Source organism: Cydia amplana, chromosome Z (genome assembly GCF_948474715.1).
Source record: "Cydia amplana chromosome Z, ilCydAmpl1.1, whole genome shotgun sequence".
Lineage (NCBI taxonomy): Eukaryota > Metazoa > Arthropoda > Insecta > Lepidoptera > Tortricidae > Cydia > Cydia amplana.
Genome location: NC_086096.1, coordinates 14069525 through 14092122, shown reverse-complemented (window position 1 = coordinate 14092122; position 22598 = coordinate 14069525). Strand labels below are relative to the sequence as shown.

Sequence of the window (22598 nt, the reverse complement as noted above, 5' to 3'; positions counted from 1 at the left end):
ATAGTGTATACATGTAATGAGTGAATTTAACTCAAGCTAATAGTATTAACAAAAGCAGAGCAGTGTACAGATGTGCAAGTTGCGGAAAGTTTCCATAAAATTCTATAAATTCTCGGAAATTTCATGAAACTTTCACAAGGAAATATGGGAAATTTAAATTTAAAATTGGAAAGTTTCAATTCTCATACAAAAATGTAAGAAATTTTCCGAATTCTTCCTACGTTAAATTTCCGAAACATTTCGCAATTTTGGAAAGTTTCCTTATGCACATCAGTGTCATCAGTAGAGCAGTGGATCAATCTGTCAACTAGGTAATTCTAATGTCATAATTCAGTAAGACAGCTCATCAAAACCTAACCTAATTGATGTCAATAATCCTAGTTCTACTAGTTCATCATTATAAATTTCACCTAAGTGCCCAACTGCACTAGTTGTTACATCAGACTAGCAAAATCAACAAATTGGTCCTCCACCCACACATGACCTATTAGCATGAAATGTCCCTGAGTGTGGCTCCACAATGTGAACATCTGACATCATTCTAGTCACAAGTCATGATTCAATACCTATTTACGGTAAAATGGATGTTGCACAGCTTAATTGTGACTGCAAGGTCACACTGTTTACTACAGCCCAACTCCCGGGCCACTTATTATGTTTATGAGAATGACCCAATTAAAACTAATATTGAAATCAATTTCATTGACTTTAATGAGATTTCAGTTTACGGATAGTATGTAGATACAATTCATCAAACATCAACATTTATTCAGCAAATAGGCCACAAGGGCACTTTTACACGTCAACATGGAATTTACATACAGCAAAAAAAAACACATCTACAATTATAAAATACAACTTTCTAAGCCGCAAATATAAAATCAAACTAAAGTATTACGTAGAGATGTATAAAGTCTCTAAATGTCGAATTACAAAAAAAAAAAAACGCTATAACAATAGTATTGAAAAAAAGAACACAAAGATACAAAAACTATAATCTAAAATTATTTAGAGATGTAAATGTCTCTAAGTGTCATCATGTCAACAATGTTACTAATCTATGTTTAAGACTAGCATACATAAACTGAAATAAATGTCATATACTAAGAAAAAGTGACCCAGGCCTCCAGTGCCCCTGGCTGGAATTGAACCAGTGTCCTCTTCTATTGTGGCAGGTGCCTGTTGCCTTTCGGCCACCGGGCCACACCCGCATAGGTCGAATTTTTCCAAGTATATGCACTTCTTACTATATGGCATTTATTTCAGTTTATAATTTATATACTTAATGGTGTTTCTACTTGAAATAAATACAAATTAAATTTTTTTCTGAAAATTATTTAATTTGTACTAATACATACTAACATAGTAAAATGGTTGTCCCGGATTTCATATTGTTATTCAGAATAATTATTATATTTGATCATGTCATATCCAACAAGAAGTTAGTACATTGTCACCAGCCACAGTTGTAGTTACATGTTTTTACCAACATGGTTTCAAGAAAATTGCTGATAATAGGGATGTTTCTTGTATTTAAATCAATTTTTTTTTTTTTTTATACCACATAGGTGGCAAACAAGCATACGGGCCGCCTGATGGTAAGCAGTCACCGTAGCCTATGGACGCCTGCAACTCCAGAGGTGTTACATGCGCGTTGCCGACCTTTTGAATGAATGAATTTCACACCATGCACACAATAAAGCACTAGAAACATATTAATTAGGTAAACCTAGACTGCAGTTATTTTCAGACACATTCATTCTTATTGAATATGTCCAAACGAAATATAAAGAGGAGTTTACCAACGTCAATGTATTATGATTCCATAGTGGCTAATCGTTTTGAAAGGTCGAATAATTACTAGACTATAGTCAGTCAACTTTACTACCCTATTAGCTAGTTACATATCTAGTTATCCCCACTTAGGAGTACATTTTGACACAAATGTATATTTCAATACATTTAGTGTCAGTAACTTTTGCAATAAAACCAGTACTGAAGTGATGTTTTTGATTAAAATTATAGCCCTCATTATTGGTTTCTAAGTGCCGGGAAACCAATAGTAGGAACAATAGTATAAAGCTATAAACATTTTTTACACATTGGATCCCCATGGGATATGTTGGTTGGTTGGTTGGATTAAATTGATGCCCATTGTACTTAATGAGTTACTAATGTGATTTGATCAGAGTGTTTTCCTAAAGTGTGTTGGTGATGGACATAGAAAATGTAACAGTAGCAACGGGTGTGATATGAATTGTGGTCTTCCACAGGACGCGGGTTACTCGCGTCGCGCCTCGCACAGCACAGGCGGGCAGGGCGGCACCTCAATAAAGGACTGATACCAATATTATAAATAGAGCTTATGATTTTGAAACGTCTGCCAATTCATGTTTACGATATGAACATAACACGCCGAGTAGTGACCTTGTGTTCTTGATGGCAAAGGAACGAAAAGTCATTTTAATGTTTATAAATCAGTCCTCATGACGTCATGATGACGGAATCTCGTGAAAATTTGTTTTAATTCTATCTACGTTACATCTCTTATTAACATTAACGTCTAATAGGCCGATTAGTGTACTAAATGAACGTTTAAATGTAACAAATTATTATTTTGTAATACCTTAAACAATCAAAATATCATCGGCGAACACTCGGCGAGTTAACACCCAAGATCGCAAAGAATGACGTTAAAACGGTCACTTACCTGATAAATATCACAATACTTCAACAACTATGATTATCACTGGCCACTTGTTATCAATCGCAATTACATATACTGACACATAGAATTATAAATTCATAAACAAAAGCGCAATATGCGCTTCACGACACGGAGTTAGGCTCGCTAGTTAGTAGTAGACGCTTTTCACTCAGTCAGTGTTTCCAACTTCAACCAACCCAGCCCAACAAGCATCGATCTCGGAAGTTGCTAGCTCGCGATACGAACGAATGGAACGGAGAGGAGCAACGCTATTCGTTCGTTCATTTGGTCGGCTAGTGACGTAATAAATTCACGGCGTTAAAAACGAAACGTTATTTAACTCGTTAATCTCGATACTATGTTAATGTTAAGTACGTTACAAATATTATTTGCGATAAGAATGTGAATTGAATTATATAAAGTAAGTAAAATTAAATACTTTTACTTGATATCGTTCCAAAATAAAGGTGTAGAGCCGGACCAAGATAACTCTGCAGCGATTTTTATAGCAAAGACGTGCAAACGCTATTTAAATTTGAATTTGCTTAAAATAACACTTTCACAGTCTGTTTCTTTGTGGCACTGCCACATTACAGACTTTACTTCCATGTCTATGAAATGTATTTATTGTTGTACTTACTCGTCCTCCACGGGGGTGTAAGGAAAAGCAGTCTCCTGCAACTTTGGCGGGGGACTGCTCTCGGGCTCCTCTTGAAGGGGGCTCTCGTAGATCAGAGTCTCCACCATAGACCCCTTAGAGCTCCCGAACGACACCCTGTAGAATAACAAACAGGCCATGACATGAACAACTACCTTAACCGTACACAAACCAACCTAGTCCCATAGTAAACTCAATAAAGCTTGTAGTGTGGGTACTAGACTAGACGTGACAAGACCACGATATATATATAATATATATATATATATTTTAGAAACACACAAACAATTATCCGTACCGGGATTCGAACCTTAGTATCCTTTGTAAGCTATGAATGCAGTCAAACTCATTCAATTATTTATCGTGCTACGTGCAACAATTTTTAGGGTTTCGTAGTCAACTAGGATAGTTTCGACATGTCCGTCCGTATGTGTGTCTGTCTGTCCAAGGCTTTGCTCCGTGATCGTTAGTGCTAGAAAGCTGCAATTTGGCATGTTCCAATAAATCCGATAAAGTCCTACAATAAAAACGTAAAAATAGTTATTTACAGTACATATTGCCCTATTTTCCCGCACTAGTGCGTAAAATAGCGCTCGTAAATAACTATTACGAACCAAGTGCGAAAAAGAGGAAATTTGAAACGAGTGGCGATAAATTAAAACACGACCGAAGGGAGTGTTTTAAATCGACACGAGTTGCGAATTACCTATTCGCACGCGTATCGTACGTTTTACAGTACATAACAAATAAGTAGATACCTCTACCTATGTATAAGTAGATACCTCTACCTATGGATTACGGTTTGTGCTAGTGCTGCACTCTGGCGTCTCTGGCGGCAGAACATTAATAGATACTCCCATTTCACATTTATAAATCATCATCATTACAAAAATAGTAATTATGTTAATGATGAGGTAGACGTCACTTTCTAAAACTTTATTGGGTCAAATTGGGCCCTGTGAATTTTGTTCTTTACACCGGGTTTTGCTTACAGGGTTTTAAAACTTTATTGGGTCAAATTGGGCCCTGTGGGCCGATTTTTGAATTTCGATCACTCGATTTCGTCACTCGAAAATCGATGGAAAACGGCGAAATGCAGATTATTGAAATACGAGCGATAGAAATTGGGAATCTAGTGGTATTGACCACTCGTTTTCAATTCTATTAGTAGAATTTACATGCCTAATAGTGGAAATATTACTGAACGAAATACGCGAAATCGAGCGGTCTAATTTCAAAAATCGGCCCACCGGGTTTTGCTTGCAGGGTTTTTGAGATTCTTGCTCAATAAACATAGAGTCTACTAGTATTGGGGGAACCTGCACTACAGAGGGAACTCAATATCCACAAGGGCGCCACAAGGGCATGCGAGCGCGACTCGCCATTCTCGCCAAATGTTGTCAAATAGGCGCATTCCTATTGCTCCGAGCCATGGAGAGTCGTGCATTCAGGCAACCGAAGTAACGGGGACCTCGAGACCCTTCCGGAGTTAGACCAAGATAACTCTGCAACGATTTTGATAGCATAGAGCCATAGACTGTGAAAATGTTATTTAACGGTTAGTTACCTACACGTAATATGGCCTGATTCTAACTTTATTATAAATGAGCTCTAGAGATACGATATGGATCAGATATGTTAGGTTCAAAAGTGACGTTTGTGTTTGGAGAAACGTCACTTTTAAAGTTCGAATCAGGCCGATAATTTCATAGAAGATTGACGTTTAAAATAACACTTGCACAGTCTGGGCTATCAAAATCACTGCAGACTTATATTGGTCTAACTCTAAACTTGGTAATATAATTATCATCCACAATGTTAGTTGAAAATTCGTAGGTACACGCAGGTACATCTTATTGCAAAGAATTAAGGTTCATCACTGATCAGTTATAATTGCTGCTATTAGTACTTATTGTACCTAAGTATGTACCATCGCCCATGTTAACTGTGCATCGTTGGACCATATGCTTTTTGTAATAAGGTCCACCTATGTGCAGTTAGGACTGTTAGGAGTGTTGCTGTATGTACTTAGGTATAAATTATAATCCAACTTCGCCACTTTGCCCCGTAGCCCCATAATAAATGTGGCCAAGCTATTTTTCCTACGAACCTTGTAACTCAGAGAATAAATCACGGGAATAAATTCAAACATGAGAATAATAATACCATTTAGGTATAACAGCGACCTCCAGTGATAGCAAATAGTTACACTTTACTAAACTATAGAAATGACAGGTTTTAAAGAAATTACTTTACGAGTTTAAGAGTAAAATTTTAAACTAGAAACACAGATCTGAATTTTTCAGAAAAAAAGACTTCTTGTGTCAAACCCTTAAAATAAATCTTATAATGCAGGTTCGCTGAACGCATACATCTCGTCTGCACTCAGTAAGAGATTGTAACTCTACGGGGTATTTAATTTAATATGCACCCCAGCTATAAGGCTTGTCAGCCACTACTTTAGCATAAATTGTTGGCTTTGACTCTCGTCTGATGTACTAAGATTAGTTCATGTATAATATATATGTAGAATATATGGGAAACTGAGCATTACTCGGAAAACATATAAAAACTCAAAAATGCGCAAATTCCCAGAGATAAGACCTAGCTAAAGTCTATTTTTTTATTCGGTAGACTGAAATGACAGTTAATAGAGTCAAACCAAAGAAAGTCTGCAGCGTAATAATTTGACAGCGAATTAAAAAACTACATATGGCAATGTTTTTTAGCAGTCAGTAAACGTCATGCACTATGGTATGTGTTTGTCAAAATCGTTTAAATATTCCTTGTGTTTTGTGATGAACGGAATAAACATGGTGAAACCTTACAAAACCGGCGTGCGGGAGTTACTTTTCCGCATGACGAATAATTTTACACTTGTAAAAAGTCAGCACGAGGCGATTCAAGCTGAAAAACGACAATGTTTACAAAATTTGGAGTTGATGACGGGTAAGTGGAATGAAACATCTTAATACTTCACCATATGTACCTACTTAGATAATATAATATTGATTTAGACTAAGGTTTCACAGCATCACAGCAAATTGAACACACCTAATGGGTATAGGCATACCTACTTATGAACTTCCTCTAACATTTCGAGAAACTCATTGGTACTAGCCGGGTTTTGAGCTCGAACCCACAAACTCCATGCTTATGCTCACGGCATGGGTACCTAGGTACCTACTAGTTAAAGCTAAAATTTATTATTAATATATGTTTATTGTTTTAATGGTTTATTTCGTTTTTCCGAAAACTTTAGTTCGCAAATTGCGGGCAATTTCTCTGTCAATCTAATTACGCCTTAATGGTAGTAAAAGAGAAAGATACCCGCATATTGAGAACTTCGGTGTTCGCGGTAGGCCCTCTGTACCTATTTACCGCCATCGCGGATATTACAAAAGCTTATTAATTTTGATGAAGCCAAATGTCACATTCTCCCAATATTATTTATCAAATGTATATGTCTACATATTAATAGTGACATCTATTGTTGGAATGAAATTTATTTTACCATAAAAATTAAGCTGTGCATACAGCTTAATTTTTTCATAGACGGTAAATATGGTAGAAATTTCACAAGTATCAAGACTATTTAATCCATTTTCTGTGGTGTTGTCGCATACTGATTTTTAAAAACTACTTTTAATCTAGCGCTGCAGACTTTCTTTGGTCTTACTCTAGTATGAACATGAAATGTCATTTCATACTATTAACTGTCATTTCAGTCTACCGAATAAAAAAATAGACTTTAGAATGATTTAACGGCCACAAAAATCCCCATATAGCAAATTTCATCGAAATCGTTAGAGCCGTTTCCGAGATCCTTAAAATATAAACCTACCTATATAAATAAATAAGTACGAGTATATATACAAGTGTTGCTCGTTTAAAGGTATAAGTTAATAAATAAATACCTATACAAGAGTTGCTAGTTTAAAGGTATAAAAGTAAGATAAATTTTACGTAGAGACATTACATTAGTTATGTAGGTACCTATTATCAGACACTAATAAGTAATTATAATGTAATAAACGCATAACTTGCTCATAACTCATAGCACATATGCATACTACATAATTACATCAAATATTGGCCCGTAAGGATTCATGTAGGTACTTAAATGTCATTTTGACATCTGTAGGTTAGGTATGTCAATTTTTGGCCAATTTTTGGTCAGTTTTAGCTGTGTTCGTGTGCATGGTATTCATTTTCAAATTATTTTATTCGACAAATTAGTGATAAAATTGTTGTTCGTGTATTCGCATGTAAGCTGGCACTTTCCTATAAGTACTTTTAATTTAAAACCGTTACCTACTTAAAAGTAAGCTAAGGATTAAAATATTTCGATTCCTAAATGTAGAACCCCCACCGAACCATCGTAATTATCATCATTTCCATATCATTTATATTTCCATAAATTCCATCATGATCATAATCGAAGTCGAAGTGGGGATAAAAACACGATATAGTGTAGTCGACGAGACAATTTTTCGCCAATCTGATGAAATTGTCCGATCGAATCAGGCCGTGCGGATGTAAACGCCAATTTGATTCCCCGATCAAATCAGCAGGTGCGGACACAAAAATGCCAATTTTGGAAGTTAGTATCTATGGAATGCAAATTGGTGATTAAATTTGTGTACGTGTGGACGCTAGATGAGATTGGCGCCAATTATTTTCCTGATCAAATCGGTCGATTTGCCCAGCTCGTCTGGACTCTACTATAAATACGTACCGTTGCTTGACTTCTGAAGTTGCTTTCTTCAATCATTTAGTAGGTAGAGTCTGTGCGGAAAGAGAAGAGTCGTGGAATGTAATGTAAGGGGTCCAATACATTCCACGACTCTTCTCTTTCCGCACAGACTCTAGGAAAGGTAGTCTTGTGTTTTTGCAAATAGATTTAGGTAGATGTTTCAGACATTTTGCAGGATTATTTATGATGGTAATGAGTTAATATAGTTTTTGAGTTATCGCAAAAAGTCTCCCCTTTATAGTAAAAAGACACAGCCAGCCACAGTTAAACGTTATTTATTACTACATTAAATGGGGTTTTAAAGTTATTTAGCATTATTCGTGTAAAAAATTAAAAAAGATCAGGTAGGTAATTCCGCTGAAATTCATACTTTAATTAACAAATCATTTTAAAATTACTGCTATTTCCGAAAAATATGTGTGTTTTCATAAATATTGCAATTTAATGTTATTCGCTATAAGAGCGTGTCACATTATTTTTTTTAGCGGCCTTCGAAGAGGTACGATATTATTACAAGTGACTGTATCTACCTCAATGTGCCACACCGGCACACGCCTTACATCTATTACCTACTTTAATTAAGTACCTACTGATGAGGCATTTGCCAATATATTTTTAGTTTCCTCGGGTGTTTAACTCAGGTGAAAGGCACCACCCACTTTGTTAACAAGTTTAGACTATTGTGACAGAAGGGAACTGAACTTATAGTCCGACATGCTCTTGGCCGGTTCTATTTTAGGAAGTATTCTGTTGTGATGATGATGAATATCGTACATCGTTGTATGACTCGTACAAAGTGCAGTTGACCGATTTTCATTACTTTCTAATAGTCGAATCCAGAACCTTTTACGGCAGTCACGTAATTTTAACACTATTTTGTCCGTAACAGAGCAGAGTGATAGACGGATGGCGATGGCTAATGGAAAGCTAAGTAGGTACCTACTTAATAATGTTTGTTATGCGCTGCCTACATTGACCAAGCCTGGTCTACATGGAGCTCCTTATCCGAAGACAACTCATACGAATAAAATGTGAATATGAAAGTGTGTTTTTATTTTTATTTATTTATTTGTTATTATTAATACATGAAATAAACTTATAATCTAATACAGTTTAAAGTTTTACGTTGAAGCATGTCAAGTTAAATTTTGCCCTTACCTAAAAAAATACAAGCGATTTCAAGGACTTTTGGTTATTTTAGAAACTGCTAGACCCTAATTTTTTTTAATGGTCAAAAAAGTGTCACTTAATAGTCATTAATGTGTCATGTTGAACGTGAAACTTTGACTTTAGTCACAGTACAAGAACAGTAGTGAATCTTCATAGAAATGTGCCGCTGCCGGCTTGAATGTGTGCGTGCGCGCCGGGCGCCGTGTACGCACGCGCTGCCATGAACACATTCGCATAATATACGGGGGAATACGGTGGCGGCAGTGTGGGCCGTACCGCGACTGTGATCGCGCGCATTCGAGTACGCTCGCATTTGCCTGCTCTTACCGGCCTTAATTTATACCACATTTATGAATTGATAGAACATTTCATTATATTATATAAATAGAAACCTAGTGCTACTCATAATACGCAAATAATATTTAACTAAAAATAAAAGTGACAACCCTAAGCGCCAATGCATGAGTAGGTAAATAACTTGCCGAGCGGCCTTAGATTCATACTGTTCTTAGTCTTCTTTTCTCCAACTCGCAGCCAAGTATGGATGCTGATTTTTTTAGCAACTGCGCCGTTTGTAAAGGATTATGTTACAAAAAGAAACATTCAAAAAAGTTCAATAGTTTATTTAAATAAATTAATTGGTTCGCCCGGGAATTGCTTAACAAAAGTTAAAAGTTCAAAAATGTATAACTCGAAAACTACGAAAAATCGGCTAACATACATGGGGTATATTCTAATAGCCCACGATGTGAGGAATCTAAAAAAAAATTTTGGACGTCTATGTTGGACCACCCTGTATAACTTATGATCTGTATTAATATTACATGAATTACAGACGTTTTTAAAAAAACTTATTGAATTTGTAATTTTTTAGGGCTCCGTACCCAAATGGTAAAAACGGGACCATACCAAGACTCCACTGTCCGTCTGTCTGTTACCTCACCAGGCTGCATGTATCTCATGAACCGTGATAACTAGACAGTTGAAATTTTCACAGATCATGTTCTGTTGCCGCTATAACAACAAATACTAAAAAGTACCTACAGAACCCTCGGGAGGCGAGTCCGACTCGTCCGGTTTTTATTTTTCCATAAGTATAAGAAATGTGAATGTTTTTTTATTGCATAGCATTAAAAAGAAAAATACCTAATTCTGCTATAGAAGAAAAGTAAAAATATTGAAAATTAATGAGTTATTAATTCTTATTTTCAGTATATCTGTTTGATTTATAAGAAGTATCAAAATGGCTAAAGAAGGCCCCCGCGCTTCGAAATTCGACCCCACCACGGAGGCGTTCCAGATGCGGGCGCAGTGGAAGAAGCAGGATATGTGCCGCAAGCAGTGGTTCAAGCGCTGGGCTTGGCTGCTCGACGAAAGGATGTAAGCACGCATTGCCTACACACACAGACAAGACATCCTCTAGACTGAGTATAGTAACGCTACCCCCTCTGCCACAAATATACGGTAGTTTTACTCCATCTTCGAGTCAAGTGTCAGAATCCCGTGCCGTGATTGGTCCGTGTCTTTGAACGGACCAACCACGGCACGGGATTCGCTCACCTCGTCCCCCGCACCCCAGTATTTTTGGCAGCATCGGTTTCATGAAATAATTGCTCTAAACTCCGTCTAGAGGATTCCTAGTCTATGTCTATACATTATTTTTAATATTTTTATTCAAAATGTCCGAAGGGTAATAGTAGGTGTGTCCATGTGTTACACGAAATAAAAATATATTCATTCATTCATATCACTATCAATACATAGTATAAAACAATGTCGCTTCCCGCTGTCGGTCTGTATGTATGCTTAGATCTTTAAAACTACGCAACGGATTTTGATGCGGTTTTTTTAATAGATAGAGTGATTCAAGAGGAAGGTTTATGTATAATGGGTAAGTAATAGAACGTATACAAACCTATAATATATTGCTCAGAATATATAAATTCAATTAGTATAATTTTGAATGGCATAACGTGCAATAAGTATAACGTGCGATACGTATAACAATGAATTCTATAATTTTATAATGTATAATGAACTTTACATATAATATCGTTTATGATAAGTATAAAAAGGTATAACGTTGAAATAATATAAGTTACAAAACAAATACCACGCAATAAACCTAACCTTTTATTTTTCTGGGGAGTAACAGTTCTAACCTAACCTACTTTTCTGATACCAGTTTTTTCTGTGGGGGGTCACAGTTCTAACCTAACCTAACCTAACCTATTTTTATGGTAGCAGTTTCTTTTTCTGTGGGTTAACAATTCTAACCTAACCTAACCTACTTTTCTGGTAGCAGTTTCTTTCTCTGAGGGGTCACAGTTCTAACCTAACCTAACCTACTTTTCTGGTAGCAGTTTCTTTCTCTGAGGGGACACAGTTCTAACCTAACCTACTTTTCTGGTGGCAGTTTCTTTTTCTGGGGAGTCACATTCTAACCTAACCTACTTTTCTGGTAGCAGTTTCTTTTTCTGGGGAGTCACAGTTCTAACCTAACCTAACCTACTTTTCTGACAGTAATTAGTTTCGATGACCTATGAAATACTGAGCTATCCAAATAATTTTACTGATGTTTTGTTCAGATAATGAGATGTTATTCATTATTTTAATTTATATGCATAATGAATGTTATATTAAATGTAATTAGTTTATTTGTATGTTATACCAAACAGCGGTATGTCTATTGTATGTTATATTATTTTTATGTTATACTTATTGAAAATATAGATTTAGTGCATTATACATAAGATTAGTATACGTTTTGAACGTTTGTAAACTGAAATTATACCAAAAGTGCGTATTCATTATGATACGCACCCATGTATAATTTGTTAACCCGTGGGAAGCCGGGGCGAGTCGCTAGTTTAAGTATACTTTGAGTTTTGACGAACCCTGCGTTGTGCAAAATTGCAAATTGTGCATATTAACTTCTGGGGGCCGATTTTTGAAATTCGACCGCTGGATTTCGTGTATTTCGTTCAGTAATATCTCCACTACTAGCCATGTAAATTCTACTAATAGAATTGAAAACGAGTGGTCAATACCACTACATTCCCAATTTCTATCGCTCGTATTTCAAAAATCAGCATTTCGCCGTTTCCCACCCATTTTCGAGTGACGAAATCGAGCGATCGAAATTCAAAAGTCGGCCCCCTAGACTTAGTTATAAGTAGAAATATGACTACCTTAACTTTATAGTTAGCTTTGTGACTATTGTAATTTGACATAAATAAACTACCTATGCATAGGTATCTTCGAAAACGGAGTAGTTTTGAAAATCACTAATAGGTAGGTATCTAGTGCAACGTTTATCAAGGCATCTTGCTTACTCTTGCTTCAGCAGAAAGTGCTTCTAGTTTAATACCTAAGTAGATAGTTTTTGTTATTTTGTAAATTACCCCGTTTACGTAGCAATCCCAATGCAGGTGCAATTTCTAGCGTTGGGTTATGTTGAGCGGAAATGATTATAGGTAAAACTGGTTAATTTAATATGCCTAAAGTACATAGGCGACTGCTATATGGGTGCGTATCATAATGAATACGCACTTTTGGTATAATTTCAGTTCACAAACGTTCAAAACGTATACTAATCTTATGTATAATGCACTAAATCTATATTTTCAATTAGTATAACATAAAAATAATATAACATACAATATACATACCGCTGTTTCGTATAACATACAAATAAACTAATTACATTTAATATAACATTCATTATGCATATAAATTAAAATAATGAATAACATCTCATATAAGTATTTGAACAAAACATCAGTAAAATTATTTGGATAGATCAGTATTTCATAGGTCATCGAAACTAATTACTGTCAGAAAAGTAGGTTAGGTTAGGTTAGAACTGTGACTCCCCAGAAAAAGAAACTGCTACCAGAAAAGTAGGTTAGGTTAGGTTAGAACTCTGACTCCCCAGAAAAAGAAACTGCTACCAGAAAAGTAGGTTAGGTTAGAACTGTGACCCCTCAAAGAAAGAAACTGCTACCAGAAAAGTAGGTTAGGTTAGAATTGTTACCCCACAGAAAAAGAAACTGCTACCATAAAAATAGGTTAGGTTAGGTTAGAACTGTGACCCCCCACAGAAAAAACTGCTATCAGAAAAGTAGGTTAGGTTAGGTTGGAACTGTGACCCCTCAGAGAAAGAAACTGTTACCAGAAAAGTAGGATAGGTTAGGTTAGAATTGTTACCCCCCAGAAAAATAAAAGGTTAGGTTTATTGCGTGGTATTTGTTTTGTATATTATATTATTTCAACGTTATACCTTTTTATACTTATCATAAACGATATTATATGTAAAGTTCATTATTCATTATAAAATTATAGAATTCATTGTTATACGTATCGCACGTTATACTTATTGCACGTTATGCCATTCAAAATTATACTAATTGAATGTATATATTCTGAGCTATATGTTATAGGTTTGTATACGTTCTATTACTTACCCCTGCTATATAGTTGGAAAAAACTCATTAATGGCTCAACTGATCATGTTCTAAACGATCTTATTTAACTAATTAGGTAACCTTAAAGTTGTTTTAATTACCTATCAAATGTTGTCAGGGCCGGATTAAGCATGTCGGGGCCCCTAGGCAGTGCAATGCTCGGGGCCCCCTTAGGCCCTTACAGTCAATTCTGCATACATAATGTTCATTTTTCAGTTCAGGGAAGTAAGTTTGTGGTTTTAATTTCAACCTTCAGGTGTCGGTTGAGCCGATCCGAACATGCCGAGCGATGTCTTTTTCGCTCTTATTGCGTGGACATAAATCTTTTTCCTATCAGTTTTTGGAGATTCCTTTTTGCGTCAAGTGTGGGGAGAGCCCTTTTTCTCTCAATAGGTAGGTAGTTAAATATTGTGCGAGGCTGAACAGCGATTGTCCGACCATAATACCATACGCCGAGCCACATGCATGATTAAAATTAACGTAATAATGAAGATATTCCATAGGTTTAAATTACTATTCATTCACCAGTCAAGTTAGCATGTAGATACAGGGTCAACCATAAAAGCAGCAAAAAAACGCGAGCGCAGCGAGCGCGAAATTTTTTGTTAAAAAATGATGAAAACGTGTAAAAAAGGCCGGGCCGGTCCTAAAAATCCGAAGTTCCCCAGTGAGCCGAGCTTTCATGCGAGGTCAAAGCCGTACTTCAGGATAAGCACAGCAAGAGCACAGACGCCAACCAATGTCCATTGTATTAAAAAGCGAGACCGCAGGCCGAGCTTGGCGCAGCGAGGCCAAAGGCTAAGCTGAAGAAAAGGAGATTTGGAAGACAAACCAAAAATGAAGGTAAAAAGTGAGGCTGAAGGTCGAGCTCAGCAATCTCCACATTACTTAACAAGCCCGAAGCGTACTTATAACCAGCGCGGTGAGCTTTCATGCGAGGCAAAAGGCCAAGCTTCTGAAATCAATGTTTATATTTGTTAAAAAGCGACGCCGAAGGTCGACCTGTAAGAAAGCAGCGCTCTGACACGAACCAATCGTCAAATGTTACTCGACAATAATATATGTCTTAAGCAAGAGTTACTCGGAGATGAGGTATTAGGCCCTCGGGAGCCTGAAAATCGAGCTCCATATTACAGACTTTAAATCTATAAAATAACATAATTTACATAATCATCTAATGATTGTGTATCTGAGAAACTGATATTGGACATTAAGTATGTATAAATATTTAGGTACAATAAAAACAATATTTATGAATTTTGGCCATATGAAACAAATATTGTTTTTGGCGCGCGCGGGGCCGTCGGGGCCCCCTAGCAGAGGCGGGGCCCCCTAGCCGAGGCGGGGCCCGTAGGCAGTTGCCTACTCTGACTTAGGGTTAATCCGGCCCTGAATGTTGTGCCTCACGTTGATTTTTGCAAATATTTTTATTTACCTTTAGTTACATGTATGGAGTGCCCCCTAAAAATACATTTTATTTAACTTTAACTTCTAATGTTAGTAGCGGTTCTCAAAATACACCTATTATGTTCCAAATTATATTAAAATATAACTTATAGTTTTCGAGTAAAATGGCAGACATACGGACAGACAGACGGACATGACGAAACTAAAGATTCGGTTTTTTAGGAATCAAATAAGTAGGTACTTATTTGTTTTTGCGGGTTGAATAGTTATAAATGTTATAATTATAACTGTTTCTAGGTGCCTTAACAAGTTAGTGTAATTAATTTTCTAATTACACACCTTTCTACCAAGCGGCTGTTCAATTTATTAAATTTAATTTAATTCAATAATATAATTTAAATTTTAGTTCAATGTATTAAATTTATTTTAATAAATTGAGCTGCTAGGTATAGTTATTATTAATATATATTTTTATTTGCCAGAAAAACTATAAGATAAAATTATCAAAACTCAGATTCAGTTGATATTTATTTTTATTTTTTTCTACTCCTAATAGTAGAGCAAAGGAGAGAGATGTTATTTAAAAATGTACCTAAATAAATTTTACGGTAAGTTACCCAAGTCAATTCTGTAGCAAATGCTGCTTGCCAAAGCATTACTAATATTGTTAGGCATCACAATAAAAGCCCCTCACAATAGTCACAATGCAGTCTAAATTATCATCGGCACATCTAAAGTAGGGCAGAGAGCTTTTCGTGGGGCGAGACATTTGGGGCTCGCTGAATCGACAGGACCAAGGGTCCAATCTAAATGTGGTTTTACAAACTTGCTGTATGAGTTGGTCAAAGAAAAACTAGCCCGTCAAGCATTATTTAAATTATTTTGCTTAATTTCAATAATACCATTGTTATGTGGCTTTTTTGTCACACGTAACAACCTAAACAATAACACTGACAAAAAGTATTAAGTTGATATAACAGTATGGCACGAGTCTCTTATATCAAGTGTGTTGGTATGTGACATTTTTTTATTACCAAATTTAAATATCTAATGAAGTTATCAGATTCACCCAATTGTCCAAACTGTAATATAGTGGAGGATGTAGTACACGTACTGGCGGAATGTGTCCGGAGCGCTGCTCAGCGGCGGCGCGGTCGTGTCAGTCAGTAGTAATAGTAGTAACGTAGGATGGTGTAACAGTGCCTTGGCCTCACCATCATCTGATGATGCCAAGGAACTGCTTAATATTTATTTTTCCTCATTGTTAAATAACATTTAACTAGTACCTTTAAGTAACCTTAAATATATAAATTGTTGTAGTTATATACGAGGGGTATTCAAAATATTCTCGGTATGAGAATGAAAACAAACAAGTACGAAAAGTTTGATATTTTTATTTTTCAATATACTCCCCCCCTATGTTCATACACTTAAAAGATCGATCAATTATTTTTTTTAATCCCTCGTAAAAATATTTTTTATCTTTCGTGTAAAAATGCTCCTCCACTGCCGCCTTCAATGCTTCATCGTCAGAAAATTTATTTCCACGCAGATCCTTTTTAAGATTGGGGAGCAAAAAGAAGTCGCTGAGGGCTAAGTCCGGACTATACGGTGGGTGAGTAACAGTTTTAAACCCACATTCAACAATAGCTGCCTTGGCAATATGAGCAGTATGGACGGGGGCGTTGTCATGCAGAAGCAGAATACCTTTGGTTAACTTTCCTCGCCTCTTTTCTTTAATTACATCCTTTAATTGACGTAGAATGTTAGCGTGGTACTGTCCTGTGATATTTACACCTTTTTCTTTATAATCGATTAGTAATACTCCTTCACAATCCCAAAATATCGTGGAAATGACCTTGCCAGCTGAAGGGATGACCTTGAACTTCTTGGGATGAGCTGAACCCTTAATGTGCCACTGCATGGACTCTTGTTTACTCTCTGGGTCATAATGATGAACCCAGGTTTCATCTCCAGTAACTATTCTTTGCAGCACCTCATCAGGATTTTCACCGCACAGGTCAATAAAATCGGAACAACAAGCTACACGCATGTCTTTTTGAAGCCGAGTCAGCATTCGCGGAACCCATCTTGCACTTACTTTTGACATATTAAGATGGTCATGTATAATATCATGTACGGTACCAATAGAGAGATTGGTTACTTGTGCTATAGATTTTACCTTCACTCGACCATCTTCCAATATAAGTTTTTCCACTTTATCAATATTTTCTTGTGAAGTAGCTACTACAGGCCGGCCAGGTCTAGGGTCATCTTCAATACTCTCCCTTCCGCGTTTAAACTCGCTTGACCACTTTTGAATGGTAGATAAAGAAGGAGCAGACTCACGGTAAACACAATCCATTTCCTCTTTTATGGTTTTTTGATTTTTACCCTGTTTTGTCAAGAATTTTATCACGCATCGATGTTCTAATTTAGTTAACATTGTCAATTCGCACATGATGTTCATGTTTGTTCAGCAATTGCAGAAAAACAAAAGACCATCTCGGTTCGAATTATACTTTTTTTTAATGTCAATGAATAAACCTTAGCGGCCAGTAACGAAAGAAATTTTAGAAGAGGTCGTAAGATATCAATACCGAGAATATTTTGAACGCCCCTCGTACATGTATATTTTGTATTACGGGGGTGGCTTAGCGCATTGCTAAAACTCCCAAGTTAAATAAATGAAAATATATATATATATATCAAGTGTGATTGAACTAAGAAAGATCGCCATTAGAATGCCAGAGAAAAAACAACGGGTTGCACTCAGGGAGTGCCGGCAGAAGTGAAAACTCAATGACTAGTTCAAAATGCTCTACCTATAATTGAGGTTAACGCCATCTAGCGTTAGCGTTAATTACTTGAAACCCCTAAGCACATCACTGTTAGTACTCTAGTTATATTAATACCAGTTAGAGCGAAACTCACTAGATGGCATTTAAATCAATAAAGAAAAACTCAATGACATTACATGTAACAGTTTTTAGATCAGGTCACGTGTCCGTCTGACGGTCACGTGACCGTCTTCTGTCACGTGATCGTCTTACGCTGTCTCGAGTTTAACATTTTTTCCCCACCTCAAAGAGTGCACAGCGCCGTTAAAGAAGTTTTCACTTCAACAATGTCTACGGAAGAGCCATGGAAGCATATATTTTTTGTAACTTATTCATAAAATTAGTAGGTACCTACTTTTCTAGGCGACCGCACCCATAGATGGCCTAGATTGCATTGAACACCCCTCAATTGCTTCTAAGGCCGCTGCCACCCTTCCAGGTGCCTCCGACACCCGGGTTATCTACTTTAGTTTACTTTACGTTAGCACGAAAACGTGTGAGAAAAAGTTATAAGTATGTACCCACCTATAGAACTAGCTAACTAGCACCTATACCTATTATATTTTTCAGCTTATAGCTTTTGAATATTTATAATAGTTAGATATTTAACAGTCATTACATTATCTCTCTTACGTGACAGAGTTCAGCAAATTAAAACGAGGTAGGTATAGCCAAAAAAATTATCTACCCTCTCTGGGTGGGTTATGAATTTTTAATCTTATAATAATACACGAAATCCTAAACGCGTTATTAATAATGGCTAATACCAATGTCTAACGTTAGATCATTCTACTGGCATCTACTGGCCATATTCCAACTAGATGTCAAGCCATGTTCGCTTCGTCAACTCTCGGTGCGCACATAGCGCACAGTCCGCTTATGAGGCGAACTGACAAGTTGAACTCTAGCGACATGATCGCTGACTTAACCCTATTAGAACCATGTGTATAAGTCTTCTTCGCTTGTATTAGCAGGAATAAGATTAGCTTTGTAGCTGTTCATTTAAGTAGACTAGACATAGTTGTCTAGGTGCATCTATTTATCCGCCTACGGTGCGCCACGAGGGGGGCGAGATCTAAGTGGGAGTGTTCAGTACGGAAATTAAATTGACTATCATAAACATACCTATAGGTAGTAGTAGGTAACTGACTATGTTATTGTGGATTCAATGTCAATGTCAATGGCAAATCGCTATGGCGTGTAAATCGACGTGCGAATGAGGTATTAGGATCTCGTCTCGTGAATTATTATCATGACATTTCATTCAACGTCTAAACAGATACACCCAGAAGACTTAATTAAACTTAAGATAATAGATTTATTTATTTAAAATTGATTGCACATTGTATCAAATAAGAGTACAAATGTCGGGTTGAACGTAGAGAAACCTAAATTTTAGGTAAAAAACTACTTTTTTTCTAAATTTTAATTTACGATTACACAGATTAATATCTGTTTTTGTAAATGAATAAGTCATAATCATAATCATAATCGTTTATTGCCAACCATGGCCATTGCCAAGCACCTAACTGCAGCTTCTGTCAAACTCTAGCCGAGCCCAGACAGAAGCGGAGGCCGTTAAAAAGGAAGTAGAGGCCGCCCTGCCCCACGTCGCGTCTAAAGAAGAAACGATCAAGACACTGAAACCAGTCCCAGTCACTTCCACCGGCACCATCGGCTGGCTCGCGTCCAAGTTCGTCATTATGATTTATTTAGTCAGTTTTGATATCATTTAATGAGTAATCCTTTCTCGATAGGTACTTTAATGCATTAACATATTTATATCAAATAAAGTACCTAGCTCAGTTTTGAAGCGCTCGCAAAGTTTCAAGTTAAGACTCAGTTTTGCAGTGCCAACGAGGTTTTTAATCGATGTCTGTCAAAGTAAGGCACGCTTTCAAGTTTCACATAAAAGCGTCTTTTTGAAAACATCTCGCCCGGCATCACGACGCGAATGTGTACCCTATCCAAGCCTCTACTTTACGGAAAGGACTTTTTGCATCGAGGCTAAGATTAGATGCGAAATGAGTTCCTTGTGCCAACGTTAAATAGACGGAGCTGAAATTCTATTCCTTGTGAAGACTGTACATAGAAAAAGGAAACAGAAACCTACGTACAGCTTACCTACACAGCTATTTGAAATAGCTAATAATTATTATCTACTAGTTAGAAACATCAAACCCAATGTTTTAGACGAACGTGAAGTTCTTAATTGTGATGTTGTTGTAACGAATGTCAATCCTACGAGGGGCGTTCAAAATATTCTCGGTATTGATATCTTACGACCTCTTCTAAAATTTCTTTCGTTACTGGCCGCTAAGGTTTATTCACTGACATTAAAAAAAAGTATAATTCGAACCGAGATTGTCTTTTGTTTTTCTGCAATTGCTGAACAAACATGAACATCATGTGCGAATTGACAATGTTAACTAAATTAGAACATCGATGCGTGATAAAATTCTTGACAAAACAGGGTAAAAATCAAAAAACCATAAAAGAGGAAATGGATTGTGTTTACCGTGAGTCTGCTCCTTCTTTATCTACCATTCAAAAGTGGTCAAGCGAGTTTAAACGCGGAAGGGAGAGTATTGAAGATGACCCTAGACCTGGCCGGCCTGTAGTAGCTACTTCACAAGAAAATATTGATAAAGTGGAAAAACTTATATTGGAAGATGGTCGAGTGAAGGTAAAATCTATAGCACAAGTAACCAATCTCTCTATTGGTACCGTACATGATATTATACATGACCATCTTAATATGTCAAAAGTAAGTGCAAGATGGGTTCCGCGAATGCTGACTCGGCTTCAAAAAGACATGCGTGTAGCTTGTTGTTCCGATTTTATTGACCTGTGCGGTGAAAATCCTGATGAGGTGCTGCAAAGAATAGTTACTGGAGATGAAACCTGGGTTCATCATTATGACCCAGAGGGTAAACAAGAGTCCATGCAGTGGCACATTAAGGGTTCAGCTCATCCCAAGAAGTTCAAGGTCATCCCTTCAGCTGGCAAGGTCATGGCCACGATATTTTGGGATTGTGAAGGAGTATTACTAATCGATTATAAAGAAAAAGGTGTAAATATCACAGGACAGTACTACGCTAACATTCTACGTCAATTAAAGGATGTAATTAAAGAAAAGAGGCGAGGAAAGTTAACCAAAGGTATTCTGCTTCTGCATGACAACGCCCCCGTCCATACTGCTCATATTGCCAAGGCAGCTATTGTTGAATGTGGGTTTAAAACTGTTACTCACCCACCGTATAGTCCGGACTTAGCCCTCAGCGACTTCTTTTTGCTCCCCAATCTTAAAAAGGATCTGCGTGGAAATAAATTTTCTGACGATGAAGCATTGGAGGCGGCAGTGGAGGAGCATTTTTACACGAAAGATAAAAAATATTTTTACGAGGGATTAAAAAAAATAATTGATCGATCTTTTAAGTGTATGAACATAGGGGGGGGAGTATATTGAAAAATAAAAATATCAAACTTTTCGTACTTGTTTGTTTTCATTCTCATACCGAGAATATTTTGAATACCCCTCGTATATATTCCGATTCAATCTATTCTCGAAGTAATACCATGATAAGTGTGATAAGCTCGAGACGATATATGTAGGTGTATTATGTACCTAGTATAAGTATACCTACTTACGAGTAGTCGAGTACATCACTAGTAGTAGAGATGACGTAATGACGCCGATTGATATTTTTCAGGCCCGACTGTCAGTTAGAAATATACACTTCGTGGCTCTCGAAACCTCCGCTAAGGCTTCCTGATGCCTGGGAAGCTAAAAACTACACTGGACCGAAAATCACTAAGCATTAATAAGAGTATAGCTTGACACTCAGTTAGTACCTACGTACTTTTCCTACCTAATGCTTTCATCTATTTATAGACTGACTTAGGTAAATATTGGTCAATACAATAGCTGGGTATGAAGAAAACTTTCGTTTAATTGATTGATCCACTTTACAGCTAACTCGTTGCTTTAGCTCTATCTTTCATCCAATTTAGCCGCACAGCGATAGCCTGGCCGATAACATCGTTTTATTTCTTCTACGACGACGAGTAGGTAGCTTACCTACATTATGTATGTACCAATACCTACCTACTCTTATTTCACGACGGATCGATTTCACTGAGTGTTATAACAAATGTTAAGTAATTATTACAACAAGTTTTCAAACATTATGATAATTAATATAAGCAATTTTTCGTACCTAATATACAGTCCTACTTAATTATCTTTAGCTGAAATTTTGTAATAATTGAAGTATATTTCCCAAAACTACTACAGCAGATTTACCGTTAAAAATATTACTATAGATTGTGTAGGTAAAGATCTAATCTCTTATTATTTTATTTTGTTCAGAAATATCACCGCATATTTATAGAGAACCTATAGTCTTTACTAACTTATTACTACGGTCGCCCAGTGGATAGATTATTTTTCACCTCAGCAGCTCGAACAAGGGTACTTTGATTCTTAAAAACAGTGAGCAAAATGCGATTTTGCTCACTGAGTGAGACAAAATGACATTCAACTGACCTTTATAGTCAAATGTCATTTCAACATGCGGGGTCTAATAAAAGT

General features: G+C 36.6%; 2 protein-coding genes across 3 annotated transcripts in view; one reads left to right on the top strand and one right to left on the bottom strand.

Annotated features, from left to right (window-relative positions):
* LOC134661181 (uncharacterized) overlaps positions 1–22598 on the bottom strand; it is a 30725-nt gene that overhangs the window by 5790 nt on the left and 2337 nt on the right. Inside the window, exon 2 of the mRNA XM_063517144.1 lies at positions 3348–3482. Coding sequence (XP_063373214.1) covers positions 3348–3482 — 135 coding nt within the window. The remainder of the gene's footprint in view (positions 1–3347; positions 3483–22598) is intronic.
* Positions 10506–22116, top strand: LOC134661192 (uncharacterized). Of its 2 annotated transcripts, none has more exons than XM_063517160.1 (3): positions 10506–10671; positions 19557–19697; positions 21718–22116. In XM_063517160.1, the coding sequence occupies exons 1-3, from the start codon at positions 10535–10537 to the stop codon at positions 21827–21829; spliced, it is 390 nt and encodes a 129-aa protein (XP_063373230.1). In that variant the 5' UTR covers positions 10506–10534; the 3' UTR covers positions 21830–22116. The 2 variants fall into 2 exon arrangements, with proteins under 2 accessions (XP_063373230.1, XP_063373231.1); XM_063517161.1 differs by having other exon boundaries at positions 19557–19719; positions 21718–21824.